At 44.7% G+C, this 13,069-nt stretch overlaps 2 protein-coding genes across 9 annotated transcripts in view; one reads left to right on the top strand and one right to left on the bottom strand.

The window, feature by feature from the left end:
• Positions 1 to 2,336, top strand: part of DNM2 (dynamin 2) — a 60,229-nt gene extending 57,893 nt beyond the window's left edge. For 6 of the 8 annotated variants that reach the window (XM_079959312.1, XM_079959309.1, XM_079959313.1 and 3 more), the window contains one exon: positions 154 to 2,336. In XM_079959312.1, coding sequence (XP_079815438.1) covers positions 154 to 223 — 70 coding nt within the window. In that variant the 3' untranslated portion in view covers positions 224 to 2,336. The remainder of the gene's footprint in view (positions 1 to 153) is intronic. The other 2 variants (XM_079959310.1, XM_079959314.1) reach the window with 1 other exon arrangement.
• A 3,106-nt stretch (positions 2,337 to 5,442) lies between these two features.
• On the bottom strand, positions 5,443 to 12,006 carry TMED1 (transmembrane p24 trafficking protein 1). Its single transcript, XM_079958622.1, has 4 exons — positions 11,788 to 12,006; positions 9,592 to 9,689; positions 8,989 to 9,172; positions 5,443 to 7,307 (listed from the first exon to the last, which is right to left on the bottom strand). The coding sequence occupies exons 1-4, from the start codon at positions 11,989 to 11,991 to the stop codon at positions 7,089 to 7,091; spliced, it is 705 nt and encodes a 234-aa protein (XP_079814748.1). The 5' UTR covers positions 11,992 to 12,006; the 3' UTR covers positions 5,443 to 7,088.
• Positions 12,007 to 13,069: the final 1,063 nt, after the last annotated feature.

The raw sequence follows: 13,069 nt of genomic DNA, 5'->3' as shown, positions 1-13,069 counted from the left end.
CTGGGCATAGAATTTCCCAGCTTACGTGGGATAGTGGAGTGGGCATGAGAGTTGTGGGCATTAGCTTCACTTAACAATATTTCACAGTGACGTCTGTCCAGTTCTCCCTTTTCCGGTATTCATTTCTCTCCATCTGTTTTGTTCTCTCTACAGCAGAAGACCCCCTGCAGCACCGAACCGGCCCACGATTATCAGGCCTGCTGAGCCCTCCTTATTAGATTAACTACAACCACTACCAGGGAGAGCTGTTGCTTGTTAACTATATTGTGAAGAGAACTCATGCCTAATCTCTTGTGTAAAAGAGCTCTTTGCAATTGTGATCAACTGTAGCCAAGGCCCGTTTCCCGCTTCCTTCCTGTCTCCTTCCCTCCAGTAGCAGCCACCATGGGATGGGTGCTGTGGGTTGATTACTTGTAAATAGCTCTGAGAGGCCAAGCATTCCTTGTAGTAGTTCCCTCCCTGTCCTTGGGTCTTGGCTGGGGAGGGATTTGGTGACCTGAATCTTCTCTGGAAAATTGCAGGGGAGGGGTAGTTTCTTCACCCTCCTCTTGGTGGCCACACCAGACCCATTCCACATGGGAACATGGAGTATTCTGTTTTGTGGAGTTGTTTTGCACTTTGTTGAAAATACAGAAAGGATCCCCTAGTTGAGGGATTGGCAAGGGATTGCCTGTGAATGTGTGAAAGTGGCGAGTTTGCATTTCCACCAACACTTGTGCATTCAACACGTAGAATCTCCCTTCGCCATTCACATTAATTGGGTTTGTCCAACTCCTCAACCTCCCCACCCAGCTATGGATTTATTTGTATTATAATATATATATATATAATCTCCCCCCTCCCCACTTTGATTGCCTTTCCTTTCTCCCTATAAATTTCAATGCAAGATTTGATCAGTTTATTTCCATTTTATAACTTTGAAGGGGTAAAAACCAAAACAAAATGATGGGACTGCTGATAGCAAATTTCTTATAAATTCAGTTCACTGAACTAGAGCAAGATTTTGCCAAGCAGAATAATTGGAAAGAAGGTGGCACTGGGTTGCTTTTAAGCCTCAGGTATAGAGTTGATTTGAATGCCATGCCACTCTCTGCACAACCAGCGTTCATGCTTAAACAGAGGCAGCTCAGCTGTAACCTAGATAAGCATGACTGTTGGTCCCTCCTAATTTATACCAGGGAGGCATCCAGATGGCGGATGTCTTAGTCACTTGGAGCTGTAATACCAACTGGCTGTTCCCTGATTGGCTATGACCATTTGTCACCTGCCCAGTCCATATGGAGAAGTGCGTGTGTGTGTGTGTACCAGGGTTTCGAAGTGTTTTATCAGGATTGTGATCCTCTGCACGGATTGTGGTGTCTGTTGGAAAGCCTTCCCCTCCCTAATCAGAAGAGTGACTTTGTCCCGTGAAAGAAATGCCCTGTGCTTGAGATCAGCTGTACTGCAGCTTACCTCTGTGCCTCTAGGCTAAGGCAGTTTCTTCATGGCAAACTGTGTCCATAATAGATCTTACGACACTTGTGCCACAAGGTCCCACAGAAGCTCTTGTTAGCATCTGTGGTCTTTCGGAGTGGGGTGTTTTGTGTGTTTGGGTTGGCTGCTCCATCTGTAGAGCCTTGGAGTTCGGAGTAACACTGGAGCCTTCTCAACAGCAGTAGTAAAGCACTCTGCCCTCCCTGGGCTGTGGTTGTATATATTTCTTATGAAAGACAGACTGTATTAATACTTGTATAAATTCTAGATTTTTTAAAAAGAGAAATCATCAGTTAAGCCCAGCCCTCATTATACAAGGCTATCAGGGATACCTCAGCCCTTCCTGAGATAAGATAAAAGGAACAGCCACACATACACCACCTGCCTTAAATGTTTTTTTCCCTTTCTGCCTACCTGCAGCAGTAGTTCCTTGCTTCGTGTCCTGAAGGATATGACACTTCCATAGACGGTGCTAATTTCGTGCCTTTACTGCTTGAATTACATGCTGACTGCCCTAATAACCAGTGTTGCCTTCCTATAAATGTCCCTCTACTTCCAACGTCACTATCATGGACTTTTGACCCTCTCTTGCAGTGCATTTCATAACCTCGTGCCACCTACTGCCCACTGGTCACTTCTCCGAAAGCTAGCATATGCTTGGTAGCATGGACCTCTACTTTTAATTCATTGTGTTCATATTTGCTTCCTCTTGACTCTTCCTGTTACCATGTGTGAAGGGGCTGTGGGACCTTCTCTCCCTCTTCTTTAGATGGAAAAAAAAGATCCCAACAGTTTGAGATAAGTGCCTCCATTATGTATCCTATTAATAAACTAAAATAAAGGGAAATTTTGCTGGTGGAAAATCTCTGGCAGCCAGTGGTGTTGGGGTCTCTGTGTGTGAGTGTGTTGTCTTTCATTGGTTCTCAAAATTTCTACACCCAGGAGGTAGTGAGCAGAAGAAACTAAAGCTCAAATTGAGTTTCCTTGAGGCACTTCTATGCACCAGCCTCCAACCCAAATGGTTGATTGTTTGGCCCTGTTCAGTTTGACTTTTGGATGGGAGGCAGTTGTACAATATCTCAATAAAACAAGCTAAACGTAACCCCAATTAATAAGGCTTAAGGACATTTAGCTATGGCTAATATATTAATCTTATATGTTTATGACTACCCACAGCCACTGATTCCTTACATATAGGTGCTGTTTAAGTGCTGTTTCCTGCCCCTTTCTCAAGTGATCATGCTCAATGTGATAACATCACAGTGCTTCATACTCAGGCAGATTTGGCTGTGTGCTGGTATCACTAAGGGCAAATGAAGTCTGTTTACAGTAGGGGCAATGCGTTCTATTACTGGTCACACAGGGTGCCCTAGACCATGAGGGATCACATACCAATTGAACAGCATTCACAGAAAAGGATTAACCCAGTTGTTTTTAAGTGCCTCCTCACCCAGAGGACAGGTACCCCTATAGCTCTCCTCCCTCTCAAATTAAAACAAGTGATCATGGAATAACCAAATACAAATGAGCAAGCTTTTGCAGACAGCCTTTGCAGGGCACATTGGGACATCTTTTTGCAGCTGCTGCCTGCTATAGTAGTTTCATCATGGCCAGTCCCTATAGAAAAATGTATCTTGTGGACAGCGGTGATCAAGCACTCAGAAGGGCTGTTACATGCTCAGCAATTGCACCTACCTGGGGAGTCTCAATACAAACAGTGTACCAGTTAGAAGATCTTGTTGACTAGCAATGAAGAATGCGTTCATACTGAAATACTTGCAAGGAGATCATGCTGTCAGTCTTGTGACAACTTCAGTTCTTGAGGAAAGGTACATATGCCATACTTTATAAAGCACCTAATTAGCATGACCTATAAGATTTGACCAAAATGCACAATACTTTCATTATATAGTAGTAATTATTATTATTATTACCCCAGGCACTCTGGGCAGCTTCCAGCAAAATATTAAAATACAATGATTCATCCAATATTAAAAGCTTCCCAAAACAAGGCTGCCTTCAGATGTCTTCTAAAAGTCAGATAGTGGTTTATTTCCTTGAAATCTGATGGGAGGGTGTTCCACAGGGCGGGCGCCACTACTGAGAAGGTCCTCTGCCTGGTTCCCTGTAACTTCGCTTCTCGCAGGGAGGGAACCGCCAGAAGGCCCTCGGCACTGGATCTCAGTGTCCAGGATTACATTATATAGCAATGGTGAATAACTACAAGTATGTTCACATTTTCCACTATACTTCTTTAAAAAATTTAAAGCTTGCAGTTTATTATAATTCTGGAGTTATCTCTCGCAAACATGAAGAGCAGAATAACGAAGGATGAACAACCATCAGTCCACCTCAAGAATGAATTTCAAAGCTACCTGCTAGCTACAAAGTTATGTTCAACCTTCACTGTTGCAGGCAGCATGTCTCAGACTTCCCATAAGCATCTGGTTGGCCACTGTGAGTGTAGCATGCAGGACCCAGAAGCTCTTACGTAGCATATTTTTGTTTTACAACAAATGTGTTTTTCAATTCCGTCTCTTAAAAAAGTTATTTACACTTTTTATGGATTGTTTTGTGTGCATCTGTCTTGCTAGCATCACTAATTTGGCTGTAAATCACAGCACAGCATTCTATTACTATACAAGTCCATTTAGAGACAATTCAATTTTTTGGTTATAAAAATAGTTTAGTCAGCTAATTGTAAATTTGATGATTTTAAAAAACCTGATTTAAGATGAGAGTTAAGGCTCTCATACTGGCTCATGCTCCACAAAGTTCAAATATCAGAAGTGGAGACTTGATAACAGGTATACCCTGAAGTCAGGAAAGGGTCACAAATTGTGCTTGCTTGCAACTTTCCATCCATGCCTCCACATTTTTCCTTGGTCCTTCAGCTCCAAATCAAGACATTTTTTTTTGGGGGGGGGTGCCTGGGACCAGCAGTCCCTCCTCCTTGTCTTGTTTTGACTTGCGAAGTATCTGGGCCCAACTCTCTTGCTAGAGGGATCATCTTGTGACCTTGCTCATGCCTCTCTGCGGGTTACATCAATAATTGGTGGCATATATTAGAATCATAGAGTTGGAAGAGACCACAAGGGCCATCGAGTCCAACCCCCTGCCAAGCAGGAAACACTATCAGAGCACTCCTGACATATGGTTGTCAAGCCTCTGCTTAAAGACCTCCAAAGAAGGAGACTCCACCACACTCCTTGGCAGCAAATCCCACTGTCAAACAGCTCTTACTGTCAGGAAGTTCTTCCTAATGTTTAGGTGGAATCTTCTTTCTTGTAGTTTGGAACCATTGCTCCGTGTCCGCTTCTCTGGAGCAGCAGAAAACAACCTTTCTCCCTCCTCTATGTGACATCCTTTTATATATTTGAACATGGCTATCATATCACCCCTTAACCTCCTCTTCTCCAGGCTAAACATGCCCAGCTCCCTTAGCCGTTCGTATTTAAAGAGTTGGAGACAGGGGCTCTCTTTAAGCACCTTTCACAATCCTGCTGGTGCTGCTCAGAGAAGGTTTTTGTATCACTAAGTGACATGAGGGTTCAAATTTCATTCTATGGATTTTGTATTGCAACCTGAAGAATGAGAGAAAAATGATAACATTCGCTCCTGTAGTGACGTTCCCACCAGAAGGTGTGCTGCAAGACATCAAAATGCTTTGGAATCGGAGATGCTTGGGGCAGGAGAATAAAATGGGCTGAGTGGTTTGGCATCACAATTTAAATGAAATGAAAAGTGGGAAATGTTCAGGGCACAGCTGTCAACGCTTCCCTTTTTTTAAGGGAAATTCCCTTATTCTGAATAGGATTCCTCGAAAGAAAAGAGAAAAGTTGACAGCTATGGTTCAGGCCCATCTTCCTGGGCTTACTACCTCTAGACAAGAAGCACTCTCAAAAGGAAAAGTATGTTACCAATCTTCTTGCAACCCAAGACCAATGACAGATTCAGGAGAGGACAAGCTCCAATTCAAAGACCATTTATTGAACCACAAAACAATGGCCTACACAATCTTAGAAAAGGGGTGAACACTGGCAGCCTCCCATTGTTATGCCAGGCATTCTCTGACATCAGGAAGCCCAAAGTAAGTCTTTTTATAGTGTGAGTGTACACACAGCTGTTTCTTGCCGCCAGAATCCAGCTGATCTGGGATGCAGCTATGGGAGCTGGCAGCATCCTGCCCTGAAGAGCAGCCAGTGGAATAGCGTTGAACAGTTAGCTCGGGCTAATGCACTGCCACGTCCAGGGAAATTTTAACGTACTAAGAATGTGAAGTGAAATGCAGCAGCCCATCTGAAAGGCTATTTGGGGTTGGGGGTATCAATTACTCTTGAACGTTCAACTTTAATCTCCAGTGAAAGTACCAGGAGTGTATTTCAGAAGTCCCTCAATAATGTCTATAGTGAGGGCACAAAGTACTGTAAACTGCCATGGCAGTGCTAAATTCTTCCTTTGCCCACTTGTTCTGCACAGCCCTCTCCCAGCCTGTCTCACTACTGAGCAGTCTGCTGGCGTACCTGTGGCAGGAAGAAGAGAAGATGCACCACCCACGCCCACTTTAAATGCAAATGTGCTTCAATCACAGCATGTAACACAACACTAATCTGCCACCATTTTGTAATTTAGGCCCAAGTTATACTTGTGAAATTTCTCATATCCTAAATCCAGAAGAGAAACAGAGAAGAATTCCACCAGATGTATTCAAGAGCTCATGTGCTCTGCAGGTCAGCCTTCTATAATCAGGAATTTACTTGTTCACAGTTCCTAACATTTAAAGATACTTGAAGAGCTGGGTCTTGGAAAGGCAATAATTTCCCCCCAAGGGAATAAAATTTGCCACATTCTGCTTGCTTTCTGCTGAAAATTGGAATGCTAGATCGGGGACACGCTAGCACCAAATGAGTGCAAAACCAGGCCTTTTCACCCTTTGCAGATTGCTAACCATGGGAGTCTTTAGCAGTGACGATACTCCTCATGTCGTCATGCCTGAGGAAAATCAAACCCAGAAGCCTGGGTGGTAAAGATTACCAATTCCACTAGGAGAGTTTTCTTAATGCCCTTAAGTATTGTGGGGCTTCTTAGGGCAGGGAGATTTCATGGAAAAAGCAGAGGCTAGGAGCCTCTCAACAGCAAAAGTGGCCGGGGCGTAGCTGCTTCCAGCCAGACCAGCGACTTTTGCTAAGGCACATGTTGATGACATCTGATGCAGAATATCAAAGTTTTAAGGCCAAGAGGCAAACTCCGCTGCAAGCTGTAGTACATTGAGAAGCACCGGCCCTTCATTGTAAACAGAGGAGCTATTGAAATGTATGAAGAACAGCTGTTTTTGCTTGTTGTGTACTGCCTAACAACTCCAATTCTTGCACTCCCTCATCCTGCTCTCAATTTCGACAGGTTGCCACCATCGCACAAGATGTGGGGGTGTTCAGTCCCCACTCCAAATCCCTCCCTTACCTTGGCTGTGATATTTTAACCCCTTCTGTAAAGAGACTCATGACAGAAATGGCAGCTACACTTGGGACAGTACTGAGCTTTGGCAATATGGGTGCTGGCATTCTTCTGGACACCTGCCCCGTATAGGTAAAAAGGGGGTGCCATTTCTCCTCCTGCTACGTCCAGACTCTCCTCTTGTCCTCAAAGAGGCTTTTCAACATGTACACCTGGAGAAATGACACCACCAGGAGCACAGTGAGATTGACAGCTGACCAGAAGTTGACTCGGCTCAGGTTGTTTTCCTGTAAATTGCGGTCTCGAGCTTCAAAGGCTCGCAGCAGGGCCTGCATCTGAATGCTTCTCTCCAAGCGGCTCTTCATCGTTTCAATAGATTCCTACAATGGTGAGAACAAAGGAGAATAGATGTGTTTGGAGCAAAGATGTGTTTGGGGGCAAAGGAAACCATTGTAGCCAAATTCAAATCACATGGAGTCAGATTCTTCACCCAACAAATGATCAGGCACCATGTCTATTATTGTTAACCAAAAAATTTTTTATCGTGACCATCTGAACTCAAGCACAAGTATTTCAACATCCATTAAAAGGCCCCAGAGATATTCCTGACAGATCTGTACCTTCCCTTTATGCTGACCCAAATAATTTTAAGATATTGAAAAACCTTTCCTGGCTGGATTAAAAAATTACTCCTTCTGTTGCCTTTGCACTGTTTCAAAGCAGTGAAAATGCAGGTTTGCAATGATTGCCAAAACCTATTAAGAGTAACAGCTAGTTTCATTTTCTTCTTTAACCGGAGTACTAAGCCACAAAGGCGGTAACAAGAAGACACCTGCTGTCTGCATTTCTGGTCTCAAAGTCCACGTGTACCAAAGTGCCTGGCAAGTACTGCCGCTACCAACAATGAGACCCAGAGCTGCTTAGCTTCAGCAGGGTGACTGCACATCATGCGCCTTCGGACCACACCCTGCGCACCATGAGTTGGACACAGTATTTTCCCCTGATGTGCAGCTGAGGAGGAATTTTGTTAGATACACCTTTTTAAAAAAACAACAAAAACCAAGATTCCTGGTTTAAAACAAATACTACTCAGTTAAACAAGTCAGCTTTGTAACCTTATGAGTTGAAATTGGCTAGTTGACCAACTTTCACTGTTAATATTAATCAGGAGCCTTCCTTGAACCAAGTCACCCTCTGGTTTTTATCTCGGGGAGCTGAAAAGATTTCTGTCATATAGGTAATGTTGTAAAATAAAATAAATGGGTCTTGAAACAACAGGGAGCTGCTTTCTGAACACAATTTCTGGAACACAGTGGAAGGGCTTTGATTAACAACTACCTCTAGTATTAACCCAAAATTACTCATAAGTCTATTTCAAATTTATGTACCTATGTAGATGGATTATTTAATTTCTATACTGCTTAATATATCAAAAATGTATCTATGTGGTGTACAAAAAACTGAAGGCACAACAGATATTTTTTTAAAAAACGATCGCGAAACTACAGTGTTACATATAAAAATGCTACATTAATACAAAGTTACACACACAAACAGACACTAATTCACACAAGTGTGTCAATTACCATGTTCACCTCTTCAGCAAAGCCTAAATGGTAGGTCTCTTAGGGGCAAAGCCACAAATGTGAACATCCTAATTTATTAAGCCACTAGCCACATATTGACAGTAATGATGGGAAGATCCATTCCACACATAGGACTTGGGTTGATTTGCAGGGCTTTGGCCAGCGCTCCAGAAATGCAGGTGCTCTTTCCCACCCATCCCCATCAGGCATGGGGCATTTGGAAAAGGGGAGTGAAGATCCAGGAAAGGAACTAATTGTTAGGCTCCCATTGTGGAGCATTCCTCCTGCATGAGCTAAATACCTGGAAGCCCAGGCAGCAGCTGACCCCATCTGCTTTGTCTGGCAATGTTACTCTGTGCACAGTTGCAGAAGAGTGGAGCTATCCTGGTCTCTTTCCCATCGAATGCCACTGTTATTCTGCCTAACTCCACCACATCTCAGCACTAGGCATTTCTCCTGCAGCCTCTTTGCCCACCTTAATGTCTTCTATCTTTATGTCGAGCATCTCTTCTGGTTCGGCCACTTCTGCCCAATTGTTCAAGTCCTCATCTTCCTGGGCGCTGTCAAAGATCAGTTCAAAGAACACCAACTTCTCCGATATAGTGCTGAAGGAGTTGTCGAAGCACAGCTTGTAATCCCCTCCCTCCGTAGGCTCAATGCTGAAAGATACCAACAAAGAGGGTAATGAAGACAGATATATCCTGCAAAGCTGGACTAGCCAAAGTGCATTAAACAATAATAATCAGATACACAAATTCTTCATACTTTTGCTACTTGTAAAAGCACCTGGACCATGGGCAAGCAATGGCTTTCTCATGAGTATCCCAGCGGGTATGCGCGTCTGGGGGGGGGAGGGCGTGGAGGGTGAATGGAGCCCACTTCCAGCCCTCGCTGCCGATGATGCTGGAGTGACCCCCACTGCCCACCAGAGCCAAGCAGTGGCACAGGGCTGGCAGGGAGGCGAGGAGCAAAATGCACCCCCCAAAAAATTCACCCAGAGCCACTGTCCCTCTGGCCCTCCCCACTCAGTGCCACTGAATTATCCTTCACTCCAAAGCATAAAAGCAGCATGACTCACGTGTGAACCCCATCCGATCTCCGGTATTCATCAACCAGCAATGTGCCTGAAGGACTTTCCAAGGAGAAGTCAACGTCCAGCCCTGCTCCACCAATAACCTAAATGGCAACAGCAAGAGTTGGGTGATGGAAAGAACCACAATGCCCAGAAAAGCCACCAATGATACAAGAGAAGTGGCAAATGGCTACAAATCTTTATTTGAATATCAGGCAACCTGCTGGGGCTGAGCAACTTTTTAAAAACCCAGCCCGCTTTGCAAGACTGTTCTGAGGGTAACTATGCTGGGCAACTAGGAAGGAAACAATAAAAACTTCGAATTTTTTAAAATTAGTTTTCACAACATTATAAACAAACAAACACATAAGACAAACAAACATAAATCATAGCCTTATTAAAAATTACACTTATTAACATTGTTAAGTGACTTCCTCGCTTCCCCTTGGTTGAATTTCATTGCAGGTCCTGTATATGATTGGTTGCACTACTTCCAAACAAATGAGATGTTTAAGAAGGATTGTAAAGAGAGGAAATATATTGAAGGAGAGTCTAGATTCCAGAAAGAAATAATTAATAATGATTATAAGGTATTGTCAAAAATGTACAAAATGTTATTGGAATGGCAAACAAAGGACGAAGAAGTTAAATCAGTTATGATACATTGGGCCAGGGATTTTGGTTATAATATACAGTTAGCAGATTGGGAGAAGGTGTGGAAGGAAAATATGAAATTCACTGCAGGCATGACGATAAAGGAAAATATTATGAAAATGGTATACAGATGGTATATCACTCCCGTAAAATTAGCAAAAATGTATAAGACATGTAACAAATGTTGGAAGTGTAAAGAGAGGGAAGGGACATTTTACCATATGTGGTGGGAGTGTAAGAAAGTAAAAGGCTTCTGGGAAATGATATATAATGAGTTGAAAAGGATGTTTAAATACACGTTTGTGAAGAAACCAGAAGCTTTTTTGTCAGGAATTACAGGAAGAGAAATTAATAGAAGTGATTATAAACTTTTTCAATATGCGGTGACTGCGGCAAGAATTTTAATGGCTCAAAAATGGAAACAAGAAGAATTACCAACATTGGAAGAATGGAGACGGAAATTGATGGACTTTGCTGAACTAGATAAACTGACAGGGAAAATTAGATACCAGAAAGATCACAAGTTCACACAGGACTGGAGAAAGTTTACGATTTATCTGGAAAATATTTGTGATGAACAGACAACGCTAGTTGGATTTAAAGAGGCTTTGTGATGAGAAAGGGTATTGCGAGAGGGTTAAGAGTTGTAAAGATTTATTAACTGGCAATACAATTATAAAGGAAATGTGAAATAAATATAAAATTATGAGGATTGTGGAGGGAGCGGGGGGAAGTCCAAAAGAATTTGGCATTATAGTGTATGTGAATGTGTTATTTAAATTTGTAAAAGAAAATTTTTCTAAAAAATTAATAATAATAAAAAAAAAGAATTTCATTGCAGGTCCTTTTAACGGTTTTCCAAATCACAGTTCTTATAAAATTTAACTTAAACATTAACATCCTTAGATCTTCACATTATGAAATTAAACATATTAATTCATCACTTAACTTAAATAAAAGTTAAGTTAAGGAAAGTTAAAAATTGGCAAGGCAATGGCAAACGGCTTTTAAGAGGGATCTGTCAGATACATTGGCCGCTCAAACTGTCTCGAAAAGTTACAGGGTTTTGTTTTACTAAGTACCATTTCCCCTCTGAAGAAAAAACATGCGAGTCATCTGGCTGCTGATAAATCCACACAGAACGCAATACTTAAAGGCTCCATGGTTCTGCTGGCTTCAAACGCAGCCAGGTCATTCATTCCCACCCAATTCGGATCAAAGCTGGTTTGGTGGTGGCGCGGGGGGGGGGGCGTGGGGCGTGTAGGGGAAGTGCATAAAAAAGCAGCGTTTCCTAAGAAAGTGGTACGGATCGCGACTAACGTCCTCCTGGATGCGGAGCAAAGGGCAGCGCTGTGCGCGCACAGCCTGCGTCGCGGTAGCCAAGGGGGAACTCCACCTTCGGGGGCAGTCTACCCCACCCCGCTCCCCTCTGCCGCCGCCACCACCACCAGGGGCCGAGCAGGAAGAAGAGGGCCGGTTGCCCCCCCCCGTCCAATCCCCATGCGCCTGGTTTGGGGGGCCGGATTGCGGACCCCTTGCCAGCCTCACCTGGTACTCCAGCTCCATGGAGCCGTTGCCCGGCGCGCCCTGGTAGAAGCACTCCCGGCGCCCGGCCGGCAGCAGGAAGGTGAACTCGGCATCCTGCGGGGCGGGCGGCGGCGGCGGCGGCGGGTGGGCCTGGCCGGGGACCCCTCGGGGCGCCGCCAGGAGCAGCAGCGGCAGCCCGAGCGCAAGGGCCGCGGCCGCCGCCATCGTCGGGGTCCTTCCTGGCGCCGGAAGGAGAGCGGGGCCGGGCCGCCTCCTTGGAGAGGAAGAGGCGGCCGCGCTCGGGCGGGACGCCGGCGCCGGAGGGCGCGCACAGAGCAGCTGCAGTCTCGCGCGGGCCGACGGAGCCCCGGGCCGCATTGTTCTTTCTCTCTCCCTTCTACTTATTCGTTATTCGATTTGTCCATCGCTTTGTCCTTCTCGGGGCAAGCCGAAGCGGCTGACCAGACAAACTCGGCGGGCAGGAAGCCGCGCGTAAAGGAGGCAGCGTGGCTCGTGCTATCCGCTGCATGGAGCCCATCCTCTTACAAAAATATTTCCGGGGTCCTTGGCCCATTGCAGAATTGGTTCCCCTGACTGGGCATGGGCGCAAGAGACCCGACAAGGGGTCTTGTCCTCAGGCATATCCTCCAACATTGAATAGGGACGTTCTTTTCTTCCTTTCTTTCTCTGCTAAATTTTTATTAATTTTTTTTCTGTTTTACATTTTAGAATATTCATATAAAAAAGGTAAAGGTACCCCTGCCCGTACGGGCCAGTCTTGCCAGACTCTGGGGTTGTGCGCCCATCTCACTCAAGAGGCCGGGGGCCAGCGCTGTCCGGAGACACTTCCAGGTCACGTGGCCAGTGTGACATCGCTGCTCTGGCAAGCCAGAGCCGCACACGGAAACGCCGTTTACCTTCCCGCTGGTAAGCGGTCCCTATTTATCTACTTGCACCCGGAGGTGCTTTCGAACTGCTAGGTTGGCAGGCGCTGGGACCGAGCAGCGGGAGCGCACCCCGCCGCAGGGATTCGAACCGCCGACCTTTCGATCGGCAAGCCCTAGGCTCTGAGGCTTTTACCCACAGCGCCACCCGCGTCCAGAATATTCATATAAACAACCTTAAATCAATGACTTCCCTTCTTCTCTTTCCGTGGTTCAGTTTACATACCATAAATCCCTGCATATTTTACATAAACTAAACCATTCAGTATTCCATTCTTACATCCATCAAAACTTATCTACACTGTTGAATTTATCTTGAATGATGCCAGCGTTTTTAAATGTGCACAATTTTCACCCAT

The sequence above is a fragment of the Podarcis cretensis genome, assembly GCF_951804945.1.
Source record: "Podarcis cretensis genome assembly, chromosome: 17".
Classification (NCBI taxonomy): domain Eukaryota; kingdom Metazoa; phylum Chordata; class Lepidosauria; order Squamata; family Lacertidae; genus Podarcis; species Podarcis cretensis.
This window is presented reverse-complemented; position numbering and strand designations above follow the sequence as displayed.